Here is a 14,616-nt window from a genome sequence, read left to right as displayed (position 1 = left end):
TATTAGCTGATATCATACTCAGTGGTTAAAGAATATACACGTCCCTCTAAGCTCAGGAACAAGGCAACAATGTCTGTTCTTTCCACTTCTATTCAACAGTGAACTGGGTTGTAACAGTGCAATAAGATGAGAAAAGGGAATAAAATGCATTCAGATTGGAAAAGAGTAGGTAAAAATTATCTTTTATTCACAGATCACATTGATCTGTATAATTAGAAGATCATCAGGAACCTGCAAAATTTACTGTATCTAAGAAGCTCATTTAACCAGGTAGCATACAGGGTCAAAATACAAAAATCAAATGCATGTGTATACACTTGCAATGAGCAACTGGAAAATGACATTTTAAATAAATACCATTTACAACAATGTCAAAAACATAAAAATTTAGCAATAAATTTAATGAAAGCTGTGAAGATGTCTACACTGAAAACCTCAAAACACTGCAGAGAAATTAAAGGAGACTTAAAAAAAGGAACAATATACTATATTTATGAACTAAAATACTCAATGTTATAAGATGTCAATTCTCCCCAAATTGATCTATAATTTAAAAATAATCCCAATCAAAATCCCAGCAGGCCTTTTTAAAGAAATTAGCAAGCTGATTCTAAAATTGATGTGAAAATGGCAAAGAACCTAGAATATCTGAAACTATTTTGAAAAAGAAAGTCTTAAGTTGAAGGACCTGATTTCAAGCTTTACTGTAAAGCTATAAAGTAATCCAAACAGTATGGTTGTGGAGAAGACAGAAAAATAGATCAATGGCAAGAATGAAGAGCCTGAAATGAGATGCATACTTACATAGTAAGTTGATTTTTTTTTTTTAACATAGGCAGACACTGGCTATAGTAAACTGATTTTTGACAAAGACATCAGAATAATTGAACAGGAAAAGGGGAGAATTTTCAACAAATGTTGTAGAACAACTGGATTTATCAATATGGGAAAACATGAACCTGAACCTTATACCATATACCAAAATTAATTTGAGATGCATCATAGGTCTAGATGTAAAACCAAAACTAAGTTTTTAGACTAAAACATAGGAGCATACCACCAATTTTGGGATAGGAAAAGATTTCTAACACTACAGAAAGCACAAAGCATAAAAGTTAAATTAGACTTCTTCAAAGTTAAAGTCTTCTACTCATTAGAGGATATTACTAAGAAAAGGAATAGACAAGCCCACAGATTAGGAGTAAAATATTTGCTTTCTCTTTATCTGAAAAGAACATATATCCAGATATATGTTTTAAAAAAACTCCTTTAACTCAATAATAAAAAAACAATAATATAAAATGGGTAAAAGGTTTAAATTAATGCTTCACAAAAATATACAAGTGTCCAGTAACTTCTTGAAAAAAATGCTCAGTATCATTAGTTATTAGGGAAATCAGGGAAATGAAAAGTAAAACCACAGTGAGCTACCACTGCACACCCTGTAGATGGGCTAAAATTTTTAAAACTGAGAACATCAAATAATGGCAAGGATATGAAGTAACTAGAACCCTAGTACACTGTGGATGGGAGTGTAAAATTTGTATAATCACTTTGGAAAGTTGTTTGGCAGTTTTTTATGAAATTAAACATAGGTTTACTTTGTGATCCTTTCAGAAATTAAAATAATATCTACAAAAAGATTATCAAAGAATGTAAATGTCAAGTTTATTCATAATAGCCCCCAAATAGAAAGAATAAAGAAATTACATTAATCAATGGAATGCTAAATAAAAAGGAATAAATGCCTCATATACACATGCATATGGGTGAATCTTGTAAACATTATGTTGAACAAAAAAGAAGCCAGATGTAAAAGTATTATATGGCATAATTCCATGTATGAGAAGTTCTAGAATAGATAAGCTTAACTAATGGTGATAGTTATAAAAATTTACAAAAACTCATTGTAAAGTTCACTTAAGATATATGCATTACACTCTATAAATTAATCTTCAGTTGTTTTTAATAACAATAGGGAAAAAATGAAAGTTCAGGAACCAGATCACCTTGGTTCAAATGCTGTTTCTGACTCTTAGAAGCTTCCTAGCTTTTGGGCAAATTACTTCTTTGTGTTTTAGTTTTCTCATCTGTAGATTGAAGATAATAGTATCTAATTTAGGGTTGTTTTGAAGATTAAATGAGTAAATACATGGAAGTGCTTCAAGCAGGGCTTGACCTATAGTAATGAAAATGATATAGATCATGAACACCATATATATATATTTGTTTTAGGATAACTGTGTTCTAGTTTTGGGAAGTTAAGATGAATGTAATGCCTTGAGGAACTATTAACCAGAATGTGTGTCAAAACCAACCTGTGTCCTAGGTGTAGAACCTTGCCTGTTGTTTTGCCAGAAACATAAAAGAGCGGTATCTTTTACAGCATGACCTTCTGTGTCACCTCATGCTAATTACTAAGTCACTTCTCTGACCTTAGTCTCTTCATCTTTAAAATTAAAGGTTGTATTAGATGAGTGACTCACAGCTTGGAGTCATAAGCCCCTTTGAGAATCTGATGTAAGCCATAACCCTTTCCTCACAAAATGCTCCTAATGCACACACATAGGAAATTTTTTAAAATAGGTATCAAGTGCTCTGTAACCTTGAGGAAGTAATCAATGTTTGGGTTTTTTTTTTTAAGCTTTTAAAATTAGAATAAACCTGGCTGAAGTCCCATCTTATTAAGGTTAATGAGAAACTCAATAACAGTCAACTATCAAAAGATAATTCCTTATCTTTTGATCCCACAAGATTCCTGAGGGCATATGCGAACTTGGGAAAATAGGATCAATTCTTACACCTGTTGCTCACCTCATGGTAGCCTTTTGCTGACATTGCTTTTAGCCTAGACCCATGTTGCCCATTTGAAGTTGTGGCTGCATCAGTCTTCATTTGCTGTTTGCTGGACTTGGCTGCAAGGACCTGCTTCAAGGCTCACAAGGCTGCAGCCCTCATTGCCCAGGTCTCTGGGACACCCACACATCCCTTACCTCTCCAAGGCCCTGCCATGATCAGGCCAGGTCTCCACCATCCTGCAGAAACTGCAACCTTTGTATTCCTAGTCCCTAGGATCCAGCACATTCAGAGGGGTCTTGTTTCTTCATCAGCTTCCTAAGCACTGCCTTTATTTTCTTCCCCTCTCGTTCATACAAGCAGGTGTAATCTTGTAGATGAACTTAGGTCTTTGAATACCAAGGCACTGTCTAAAATCTCCTTTTTTGCCCTAAATCACACAAATTTTGTTAAGCTAAGAAACACCTGGGCTGCAAAAACTAAAAAAGCCTGGCTTCTCATCTAGAAGGTTAGGAGATATCTTCTATTAGATGATCTGTGATCAAAGGTCACTTCTGCCTATGATTTTTACATTATCCAAAAGGAAGCTTTACGTTCAAACAAGCAGGAAAGCCTCAAAGAAGCAATCAGTGTAGAACATTGTTTGAGGAGACAAAGGAAAGTAAAAACCCAGTAGAGATTTAAGGTATAGATTAAGTACCATGGGTGTGCCTAAATAGAGAAGAAAGCTTTCAGGAAGGAAAAGAAAAATTGAGGATTGTAGTAAAATGTACTAAATGCCTGGCTATGATTACTGTCTGGTTAAACATATTATAGTTGAGCAGTATGTGCTGCTGTTTAGTGTGAGACCTGTAATGTGTGCTTGGTCAAATCAAGATTCAATGCAAAGTGCAATTCAGGTAGATGGATGAGGGACTTCTTTTATGTTTGGTTCATGTTTACAGGTGAGAATTCTGTTCACAGTGAGCTTTTTTATTGTCTAGACTCTGAGGAAGTTTAGAGGGAATTACAGTTATCTCTGTAGCTTATCACATCAGAGTAACATCCAACCCTTTTCATTTTTTACTCTGTTGACAGAATAACACCGATGGACTTCATGAACTTGCCTGTGGGGGCTTAATTTATTGCTTGGGAGTTGTGTTCTTCAAGAGTGATGGCATCATTCCATTCGCCCATGCCATCTGGCACCTCTTTGTGGCCACGGCAGCTGCAGTGCATTACTACGCCATTTGGAAATATCTTTACCGAAGTCCTACAGACTTTATGCGACATTTATGATCAGTCTGTACGAGGTCTCCAAACCAGTATTACTTCAATTATGGTACTTGGGAGCAGGGTAGAGCTGAAAATTGCACACAAAGAAACAAAAACAGAAACAATTGCACTGACTTTCTTTTTATCTTTTGAATATAATTACTGTGAAAATATAAAAGCTGTGTTCTGGAAGTTCCCTACCCACCTCACAGCAAATACATAAGATAGTGAACTAATTATTCATTCCACCCCACTATCATGAAGGACTCGATAGACTTGGTGAACTGATGTTTACAAACCAGAATTTTGTATTTTCATTTTACAGATTTTATTACATGATTTTTCTAAATTCTAGGTCAGGATGTAAAAGTCAGTGCACTACAAAGCTTCCTTTTTTAAGAAAAAATTGTTTCTATCACTTACCCATTAGCTGTGTAAAGAATCATGGACAAAACTTACACTACTTTTTACCATGTTTCATCTTGGCATAACATGGTTATTTTTTAACTAGAAACTTTAGTTTTTTGTAAATTTTTAAAAAATATTCCATTGAAGTATATCTCTGCATTTCTTCATTCATGTGAATTTTTGCAGCAAACAGTCAACATTCCACAAAAGAACAAACATACCTCTACTGATAGTTTTATTAAGTGTGGAGAAATTGCCAATTTTTAAAAACTGAAATTTTCCAGACTTTTCTGCCAACCTCTGACTCGGAATTCAGTGCTGCTTTGGGCCGTATACTTGATCTAGTGGGGTTTACCAGTGATGGAAAAGTATTTTGATATCAAAAACTTTTTCAAAAGATCCAGCTTTTCCTCTATGCCTCTGCCATGTGTTCTTCAGGGTCTCTTTCAACACTAGATGAGTGTTCATATCCATATTATGATAGTATTGCTGGGTGGGCCATCTGCTGAGAACTGAAGAGTATTATGAATTGCAGTGAACAGTTGTGTTTCTTGTTTGGTGCCTGATGGTTAAGGCATTGTCAATTAGCTTTACATGATCAGTTTGATGTTCATTTTAAATTGTGAAATTAAATGCATAAATTCACTTTCCACATTTCTTCTACATCTCCCTACATATATATATATATATGTATGTATGTATGTATATATATATTTTTTGTCATAGAAAAATATTTAAAGCATTGTTTGACAGATAGAAACTCATGTGCCTATAGTGCATGGGTTATATTCTGGCTCAGAGTGATATTCAATGTGTTATTTTTGGTTTTCTCTAAGTGTCTTATATTAAGATTAACATATCAGTTGCTTTGTTGATTAATCTCTCCCGTTGGTGTTTTAATAAATTAAGCAATCTTGCCTTTAGATCAGATGGTAGATGTTGCCTCTTTCCTAGTTAATCGGCTTGAACAGTGCATTTGCCTATTAATTTGATGACATTTAGGTTTTGTAATTTTTGTACTAATGTATGTGGCTTTAGAAGAGGGCTTATTTTGTGTATATATTTAGACGCTCTGATTTTGGTGAGTTATATGGGAATGAGGTACAGAAGAACTGGTATTTGCTGGTGAGTTCTTTAGAAGGCGAGGTACTCAGTGATAGCACCAACTGTACCCTACCTGTATGCATGATTTACAATGTCTGGATGCCTATTGTTTCACTATGTTGATTTTTAATGTATTAACTTTCTGTGGATTCATTTAAAGTCTGCTCAAAAGTACCACTGTCAAAACCACTAAAATGTATGTAAAATTTGTTCTGTAAACTAGAATAAAGCTGTTACTTGGATTTGTCCCACTGTCTCCAAATTAGATTGTGAAAATAATGCTTTTTTTTTTTTTGACCTGGGTAGGCATCAGGAATCGAACCCAGGCCTCTGACATGGCAGGTGAGAACTCTGCCACTGCACCACCATTGCCTGCCGTGAAAACAATGCGTTTTTGAAAGCTCAAGTTCTCTAGCATTTGTAAATCACATATCAGCCCCCCCCCCTTTTTTTTTTAAGTCTGGATAAGAAGAAAAACAAATATGCCCTGTCATTTAGAACTTTCCAGTCTGCATTTTAATAATTGAAATACCAGAACCAATACAAACACTTATCAGCACATTTTTTGTTTAAAATATTCTAATCAGGGCCTAACAAATATAAATTCTGTAAATATACCTTTACCAAGAGAAGCCTTTCAGTTTAGCTTTTATAATATTCTGCAGAGCTGGAGTTACAGGCTTTTGTATTTCAAAGCAGTTGGGGGCCTAGTATCCTCTGATGTATGCCATATCCCAACCCTAATGTAATCTCCCTCTTCTACAGTGCAGGACCCTGAGGCTTAGAGAGGTTAACTGGTTCATTCTAAGATAGGGAGCTGGGAAGGGAACACAGTTCTATCCATTCCAAAGCCTTCTTACTCCATACTGCTGTTTTTGCAGTGTCAGCAAAAACCAACCAAAAAATGTGAACTGAAAATCCAGCAAGTATGACATGAAAAAGAAAACATTATTCATGCAGTTTAGTGCCTCAAAAACCCTTAAGCAACCCTCTATCAAATCCGGTTTTGAGGACTGGGTGTCATAAAGTGTTGTTTCCAAGAATTAGGACCTCCAGTCCCCAGACTGTGGACTGACCACATCTATTTCTAAAGTATCCCCTCTAATGTGTTGCTACCTCCCCCATCAATAGCTCCAGCCTAGAGGGATTGACTGATAGCCAGACCTCTCGAATCAACTGTCTATGTGCTTCCGGATACTTTGTACTCAACCTGTCCCAAACTTAGTTCATTAGCTTTCCTCATTCCCCTTCCAAACCCATTTCTCCTGAATTTTCTATCTTAGTGAATGGTGCAGTCCTGGCCTTCCAGTCATCCATCTACAATTTTTCTTCTTTCACCCCCACATCCAGATACCAGTCAACCAGGGCCGTCATTTCTACCTTAGTGACAACTTCCCCTGATCTGGTTCCTCACTTCTGTTTCAACTACAAGGCCCTAGTTAAAGCGCTAGGTTGCAGTTCTCAGAGTTCTGCAGCCACCTCATCGTGTGTATTCCTGCCTCTGATTATTCTCCAAGGAGCTCATCCTTCACACTGCTACCAGGATTATCCCCTAGAAAGTAAAATCTGTCTCTCTCCCCTGTACCAAAACTTCCTTTGACTACTAGCCTACTAGAATAACACCAAATGCCTTAGCATGGATTCTTTATGCTAACTGCCGATCCTCCCTCTACCCACTTGAACTCTAAAAAACACTAGCTGCAGTAACCTTCACACCTTCCCCCACAACATCATGCCCTTACTTAGCTCTGCTTTTGGACCTGCCATTCCTTGGTTTGGAATGCCCTTACCCAAACCACTCTCTTGCCCATAAAATGTTTCCTTATTCCAGGCCTCCCTCAGGTACCACCTCCACTGGTACATTAACCCAGCTCTGTGCACAGTCAGTGGTTTCATCCTCTTTGATGCTACAGGACTGCTCTTATTCTTTTATGGCCCTTGTATTGCACTGTGATTGCATTTACTTGGCTATGCCCCTGTGGGACTGAACCCTTTCAAAGAAGGGAGTATGTCTTATCCACCTCTGTCCTCAGCTTCTAGCATAGTACTGGGCTTATAGTAGGAAGCAAGGGCAAAGGAGTTTGTCAGATGAAAGAAGAGGGAGGGCAGGGTTGGAGTGGCGTGGGAGAAGAAAGAGACGGAAAAAAACGTTTCATGAGAGACTTTGGTTTTATTAAGGTCATCTGAACAATCATGAGCACCGAGAGAGTTGGGACCTGACTCTTTCACCTTTCCTCCCTTCAGTGGCTTCCCTGCCAAAAGTCACCTGAAACATTTGTAACAGCCACAAGAAAGGTGATAAGAAATTGGTATTTGACAGTGTTTCCTAAAGAAAAATCCAAGCATTTTTTACTAACGTTTCCACAGAACAAACTATCATAATTCACAAGCTTGGAAAATTATTTTGCCCTACTTCAAAGGACTAGAGTGAAGTAGTGAGCCCTACTTCACTCTAGTCCTCTTCTCTGAACATAATAATATACACGAAAACAAAATTTTCAATTCTGCAACTTTTGGGCCTTTGGGCAGACAGCACTCAAAAAGGAAACACTTGAAAATAATTTTTAATATTATTTCATCTTTTTTACTCTAAAAGTAATGCAAGTATATAAAACACTTTGAAAAAAAGAGATTAAAAATTATACAGTCTACTTGCTCTAATGGGAATTATGCCTCAGCATTTTTATGTATTTCTTTTGAATTATTTTTTTCTATTTATAGGATCTGGGTTTTGTTTTATACAGTTGCAAATAGACCATATATGTAATTTCATATACCGCTTTTCCTCATTTATATAATAAGCATCTCTTTGTAGTATTTATTATAGCCAGAATTTTCAATGACCCCATCATCTTTTGGTGATTTTGTAGTTCAGTCTATTATTCATCTAATTTTAGATTGTTCCAGTTTTTCACTGAAAGCAATGCTGTAGTGAACATCTTTGTGCAAAAAACTTTGTCCATATTTATGATTGGGTCTTTAAGAGAATGATCAACAATTGAGTGTTTTCTATATATTAGGTACTGTGCTAGTTTACATTTATAAAAATTATAGGTTGATAATTTTATTATCTCCATTTTACAGATAGGGAACAAGCATAGACAAACTAGGTACCTTGCATAAAGTAAGTTTTTTAACCCCAGGAGGCCTAGATCAATGTTCATTCCCAGGAGTATAACTTCTTGGGTCAAAGATTATAAATGAATTTACTCAAAGGAAGAACTTTTACAAATAAATCTCATTTCAAACCTCTGCATTTTTACTTGGCACCTTCAGGTTGTATCTACTTTTCTAATATGCCAACTAGATTGAGAATGAAATAGATCTCCAAAAGAAACTGACCTCTAAGAAGCTGGTTCACTTTCCTTCTTGTGAAGCAAAATAAAGTTTCCCAAGAGCACATGAGGAATGTTTTTAGTTTAACAAGGTTAGAATTACTGCATTCATGTCATTCTGGTGCTTTTGCTATTTTAAATAGACAGTGACAACATGTTCTTATGTTCTGTGCTATTCCCACCTACATCCCTGCAATGTAACCACGGTGTTAATTTTCCAAAAAACAGTGCCACCATGCAGGCTAACTGCTTAGCAAGGGGAGTTAAGCTATTCTCTCAGGGTGCCTGTATAACACAACAGAACAGTCTCATTCTTCTATGCAGCTTGTTATCATTCAGACTTTCACTGCAGTCAGAAATCAAAAGTCACACTGGACTGGCTAGGCTTAAGGTGAGCTTCAAGCTTTAGCCTGTTCCCTGGGAGAAGTCACAGTTCCTCTTGCTGTCCTGAGCCCAGCCACATTTAGTATGCTCAGTCAAATGTATCAGTTACTGAAAAAGTTAGCAAAACTTTTTGAGCTCTTAAGAATTTGGTGCTCTTAAGGGTTTCCTGAATCCCATCTGTGAGCTGTGTGTTGAGTTGGCATGGAAGCAGACAGCCTGTGCTGAATTGGATGGGTGAGCTTATGCCTTGGTTCCTATCTGCAAAAGAGGTAGCACCTTCCTCATAGTGTGGTCATAAGGATTAAATAATATATTGAAAGTCTCTAGTTTACGTATTCTGGCATATGATTGGCACTAGATAAATGTTAACCTCCTTTCCATATGCCAAGTTTTTAAAATTATGGTTATGGCCCACCTGTGGAGATTTTTCATGCAGAAACAACCTGGTGGCACAGTTCAGCAGCACTCTGAAATGCAATCTTGTGGATTTTCTACCTCTTATATACTGTCCTGCATCAAAATTTGGCCAAGGCCACACTAAGGCATGTGGTCCGCTCCAGCCTTTTTAATAATTTTGTGCTCTTTCAATGGAATATTCTTTAAATATTCAACATCTCTTTAGATGAGAAGTTGAGCACTGCATAGAGAAAGAGTGGAAAAGGAGAATGCTGGGGCAGTTCTCTTGTGCCTAGATGGGAACATGCCTACTTCACTTTGAAAACAAAAGGCCTTCTTCACTTTACCGAACCTACACTTCTTGGACAGAAATTTAGTCACCATCTGCTTGCCTCTTGGAGGTTTCACGCTCACCCCACCACCAGCACCTTTGTGGCTTATTAAAGAAATAAACTCCTTCCAGTTCCAATACTACAATACCTCTTCCACCTTATTTCTTTTCCAGGAGTGTTTTAGAGCCCTTATCCACAGATTCATTCAACAAATATTCATTGGGTACCACTATTTGGGGCTATTCTTAACATTGGGTGAACTCTGCCCTGAAATGAACAATCCTCATCCTTGTATAAATCACCTTTCGCTCTAGCTGCTCATTTGTTTCAGTGTGTCATGTTCGTTTGAGGTGGGGGTTTACCTTTTCTCTCAGGTGAGGGGTGATGAATGGGAAACACCTGTCTGGACCAAGATGTTTTCTTTCCTTGCTTACAGTATCTGTGATGCCTATAGCCCCTCCATCATTCACCCCAGTTGTACTGTGTATCAGAGGCTGTGTTTGTGGCTGGGGATAAAGTACAAATACAGATCAGTGTCTGCCTTCTGGGCTCCTGCAGTTTGCTGTGGAGAAGGACATGGGAACTAAATAAATAGAGTGCAATAACTATAACGCAGTGTTTGTATTGGATGCTTTTATTGGAGGAGGGAGTAATTAACTCTGCCCAAGGGAGTCAGAAGTCCTCCTTCCCAGGCAATGTTTCAGCTGAGACTTGAAGACTAAGTAGGGAATTGTCAGGGAGATAAGAAGTGAGGAGACAGTAAGTAGAAACAGGATAGGGGAAGGACAGCATACCCAGCATGGGAAACAGCAAGGGCAGGAGCAGGAAAAAGCTCTGCAGATTTCAGGAACAGCATGACGTGCACTTAGGAGAATGCTGCATAGGATGTCTGGAAGGTGAGTAGGGGTCAATGGTGGGGGATAATAAAAATAGTTAGTATCCATTGGGTGCCTACTGAAGCCCAGGCCCATTTTTCATGTTTTACATGCATTTTAACTCATTTGTTATTTGGGGGAGTATCTTAGTTTGTCGGGGCTGCTATGACAAATACCACCAATATTCAGCTTAAACAACAGAAATTTGTTGTCTCATTGTTTGGAGACTAAAGGTCCAAAATCAAGGTATCAAAAAGACCATGCTTTCTCTGAAGTCTATAGCATTCTGGTGATGGCTCGTCAGCAGTCTATAATTTCTGCCTCCATCAAATAGCTGTTTCTCCCCATCTGTCTCTTAGCGTGTCCAAATTTTTTCTGCTTATAAGGACTCCAGTCATATTGGATCAAGGTCTGCCCTGATTTGGTTTGGCCTCATCTTAACTAAAAACATCTTAATAATATCTTTGAGAACCTATTTACAAATGAGTTCCCATTTACAAGCCTGGGGGTTAGGCTTGAATATGTTTTTGTGGAGGTTCATGATTCAATCCATAACAGAAAGTGATGAAGATGATCTTATAAATGCATGTGAATTATTCTGCAGTGTACTGAATCCTAGATGAGTTTCTTTGCCTTAGTATTTCTAGGCCTTTTTTCCCCCTCTTTCTTTCCCCCAACAATCATGTACCATCATAGAATTCTTATGGAAAGCAAATACTTAATTTGCTATCCTAAGGTAATTCCTGCATTACTGTATTAAGATTAGAAAGGAAGTATGTTAAAATAAGTAAAGAATGAGTGAATGAAAAACTGACGGTCAATGACATTGAAAGGAGTATTTGCTGAAAGAGCAGTGGTATTGAGAGAACCAGAAAATGGGAAACTAGGCTGTCAGAAGAGCCATAAGTATGTGTACTGAAGTCTTCAAAAGTGACAGCAAAGAAAGAAAACGAGCTAAGCTTAACCCCAGACAATCATCCTCCCATAACTTAGCATTTATCTGGGCAACCTCTCCCTTCCATCTAGCAAAGTTCAGCCTGAGCAAAACAAAATTAAGAAGGTAAAAAAGTTTTATTGCAATGCTGAATTAGAGTGATTCACATTCCTTGAGGTCATTTTCTGTTTGAGAATAAGCTCTGCCCATTAGCGTGGGTAATCAAGAACTGAGTGTATCTCTCTCTCAGAACACGGAGTTTCCTGAAGCTTCAGAACAAATTGTTAACACCTTACTGGATGAGAGCTGTGATTAAACCAACCAAATCAACCATTTGGCATCCTGGAAGAGCAATTAGAGCACCAGATTTAGAAGAAATGAGGTCCCATCCCAGCCAGGTAGATTACTAAGGTCCTGCTAGTCTTACTGCCAGGGCAGGAGAGGGATCTGCGCTGTAGAAACCTACAAATCCAGATATTCTGGGAAGTGCTCTATTAATATCTCCCAGCTTAAAACATCTCTCTGGAAATTTTCCAAGTGCCTTCATGGATATCAGTCTGCTTTCTTTTTCAGTTTTCTTTTGGAGGCCATTTGATGGCAGATGTTCAGATTTTTGTGTTACAGTTGGAGAAACTGAGCCCCTTGGAGGGAAATAATGACTCAAGATCACACAGTGACTGGGAAATCAAGCCAAAATCTGCACCCGGCAAAAATAACTGCTGAAAGGCCACTTTACCTAGTCTTCTATGAAGCATCATCTGCTCCTTATTTAAGTCTGGGGTGGTAGGGGGAGTTAAATTTGGGAAAAAAGAATAGAAGCATACTTAAAGGACCTGGCAAAAGAATATAAAACACAGAGGGAACATCTCATTCCTTTGTGCTTTTTTTTTTTTTTTTTAGCTGCTTGAGCATGAACATGATTTTCCTTGTTCTTTATTTCCAAATGTTCTTTCTTCTTTCTTAAGTCAAATCTTAAAACTCTGAAACCGAAAACCTTCAGCACCCAACTTCCTTGGGGCCTAAAATCCCCAGTTACTGAGACAGAAAGCAACTCAACTCTAATATTATATAAAATGTCATTTTTTATGTAATGTAGACAGCAACTCAACTATAAACAAAAACAAAACAAATAAAACCCCATACCTAAGGGGTATATAAAATGTATTTTAAATATATTTCCATCTCCAAAGTTGTCAGTCCATTCTTAACTATAATGAGGTAGAATGAACTTAAGACTTGAAGGAGAATATTTGCATCTAGGCTTAACTGCATGGCTTTTGGAAAGTTGCTCTGATGCTTGGTGTTTTCGCTTGCAAAATAAGAATAATCAAACAGCCCCACAAAATGGCTGTGACAATGATATGAGGTAATGTCTGGGAACATGTTCTGTAAGTTGTAAAATGCTCTTGAAATGTAAAGAACTATTATTATTTCATAGGGCCTTTGGAGCATAGCCATGCGAAAGTGTGGTTAATGTGCTCAAGAATGTGGACAGATGGTGTGTGTGGCAGGAGCTCTGCCATGGCTACCCTCTGTTCAGATCCTGAGCCAGTTTATCCTGCCATCTTGCTTTCCACCCACTTGACTGCCAACCCTGTGTTAAATAAAATAAAATAGCTTCCTGCATTGGGCAGTTGGTAGGAGGAGGACCCCTTTCCTGGAAGGGCTTTACTAGGAGCCAAAACCAATTGACCTGTAGGGGCTTTCTGTGAAAATGAAACGCATTCTACAGGGTGCAGATAAATAGCCCCTGTTGCTTGAGTACAGGAGAGATGTCTTATCAGTTTGGATAAGCATACCATGCTAATCAATGTATATCTGCTCATCACTTTGTAAGAACCCCCTGTGTAAAGTGGAAACTTACTATCAGCTAATCAGAACATTTTCTCACTTACTTCAGCATTTGCCATATATGAGTGCCCCTTCTGCACTCCCTTGGCAGAGCTCAGTTCAACTTTCTGCATGGGCTGTTGCTGTATTCGTGAATTGCTCAGAAAAAGCTGTGAGATCCTAAATTGCATGCATAGTTTCTCTTTTAGCACCTGCTACCTTCTATTCCTTTTTCTCTTCACTTTGAGGACAATTCATCCATCAGTTTTGTCTTTTCAACTTTACCCAAGTGCCTCTGGTCAAGAGTCCAGTTTTTCTACCCAGACTACACCAACCCTGGATCTTAAAAGATCCTTGAAGTGGCAGCTGGGATCTTCTTATTCCTGCAAAATCCTTACTGGCAGACTCCCGCCCAGTGGTCAGGATGCTAGGAAGAAGCAACGTGGCCATAGAGAAGAGAATACAGAAGGAAAACCCCTTGTAGCAGGCTTAGCCTCTCTCCTGTGTTTCTAAGGAGAGACCTATCCTCCTTAGAAGGTGTTTTAGGGATCACTGGTGAACATCGAGCTTATATTCCAGAGGAGGAACTATACTATGAACAAGTAAACATACAAATAAATTATAAGTATAATAAAATAATATATATTTTATTATTTCCTATTGTGAAGGAAATAATGCAAGATTAGTGACTAACAAGAGACTGGGGATAGAGAGGAGCTAATTAAGATAGGATGATCAAAGTCCTGGGTTGTGACCTTTGTTCTCTAAGTGCCCACCCTAATGCATCTCCCTTGTGAGCGAGAAAGCTGACAGCCTTACTTGCTGTTGGCAGCTATCCCAGTACGCTGATGGGAGCTAGTTTTAGGATAAAGTTACCACTATAGATAACAGAACAGAAAAGAAAAAACTGAGCCCTTGATTCTGTTGTTAAGCTACAGTATCACTGAACTCTAAAGCCCAGCTAACTG

The 14,616-nt window shown here is 37.9% G+C and overlaps 1 protein-coding gene and 1 long non-coding RNA gene across 4 annotated transcripts in view; both read left to right on the top strand.

The window, feature by feature from the left end:
- MMD (monocyte to macrophage differentiation associated) overlaps positions 1-5,810 on the top strand; it is a 68,084-nt gene extending 62,274 nt beyond the window's left edge. For all 3 annotated transcript variants that reach the window (XM_077164835.1, XM_077164836.1, XM_077164834.1), the window contains one exon: positions 3,874-5,810. In XM_077164835.1, the coding sequence (XP_077020950.1) occupies positions 3,874-4,074 (201 nt within the window). In that variant the 3' untranslated portion in view covers positions 4,075-5,810. The remainder of the gene's footprint in view (positions 1-3,873) is intronic.
- A 4,840-nt stretch (positions 5,811-10,650) lies between these two features.
- LOC143687661 (uncharacterized) overlaps positions 10,651-14,616 on the top strand; it is a 103,401-nt gene continuing 99,435 nt past the window's right edge. Inside the window, exon 1 of the long non-coding RNA XR_013177626.1 lies at positions 10,651-10,905. This is a non-coding gene — a long non-coding RNA (uncharacterized LOC143687661). The remainder of the gene's footprint in view (positions 10,906-14,616) is intronic.

The sequence above is a fragment of the Tamandua tetradactyla genome, chromosome 6 (assembly GCF_023851605.1).
Source record: "Tamandua tetradactyla isolate mTamTet1 chromosome 6, mTamTet1.pri, whole genome shotgun sequence".
Taxonomy (NCBI): domain Eukaryota; kingdom Metazoa; phylum Chordata; class Mammalia; order Pilosa; family Myrmecophagidae; genus Tamandua; species Tamandua tetradactyla.
The sequence above is the reverse complement of the archived record's forward strand: the minus strand, read 5'-3'. Positions and strand labels throughout refer to the sequence as shown.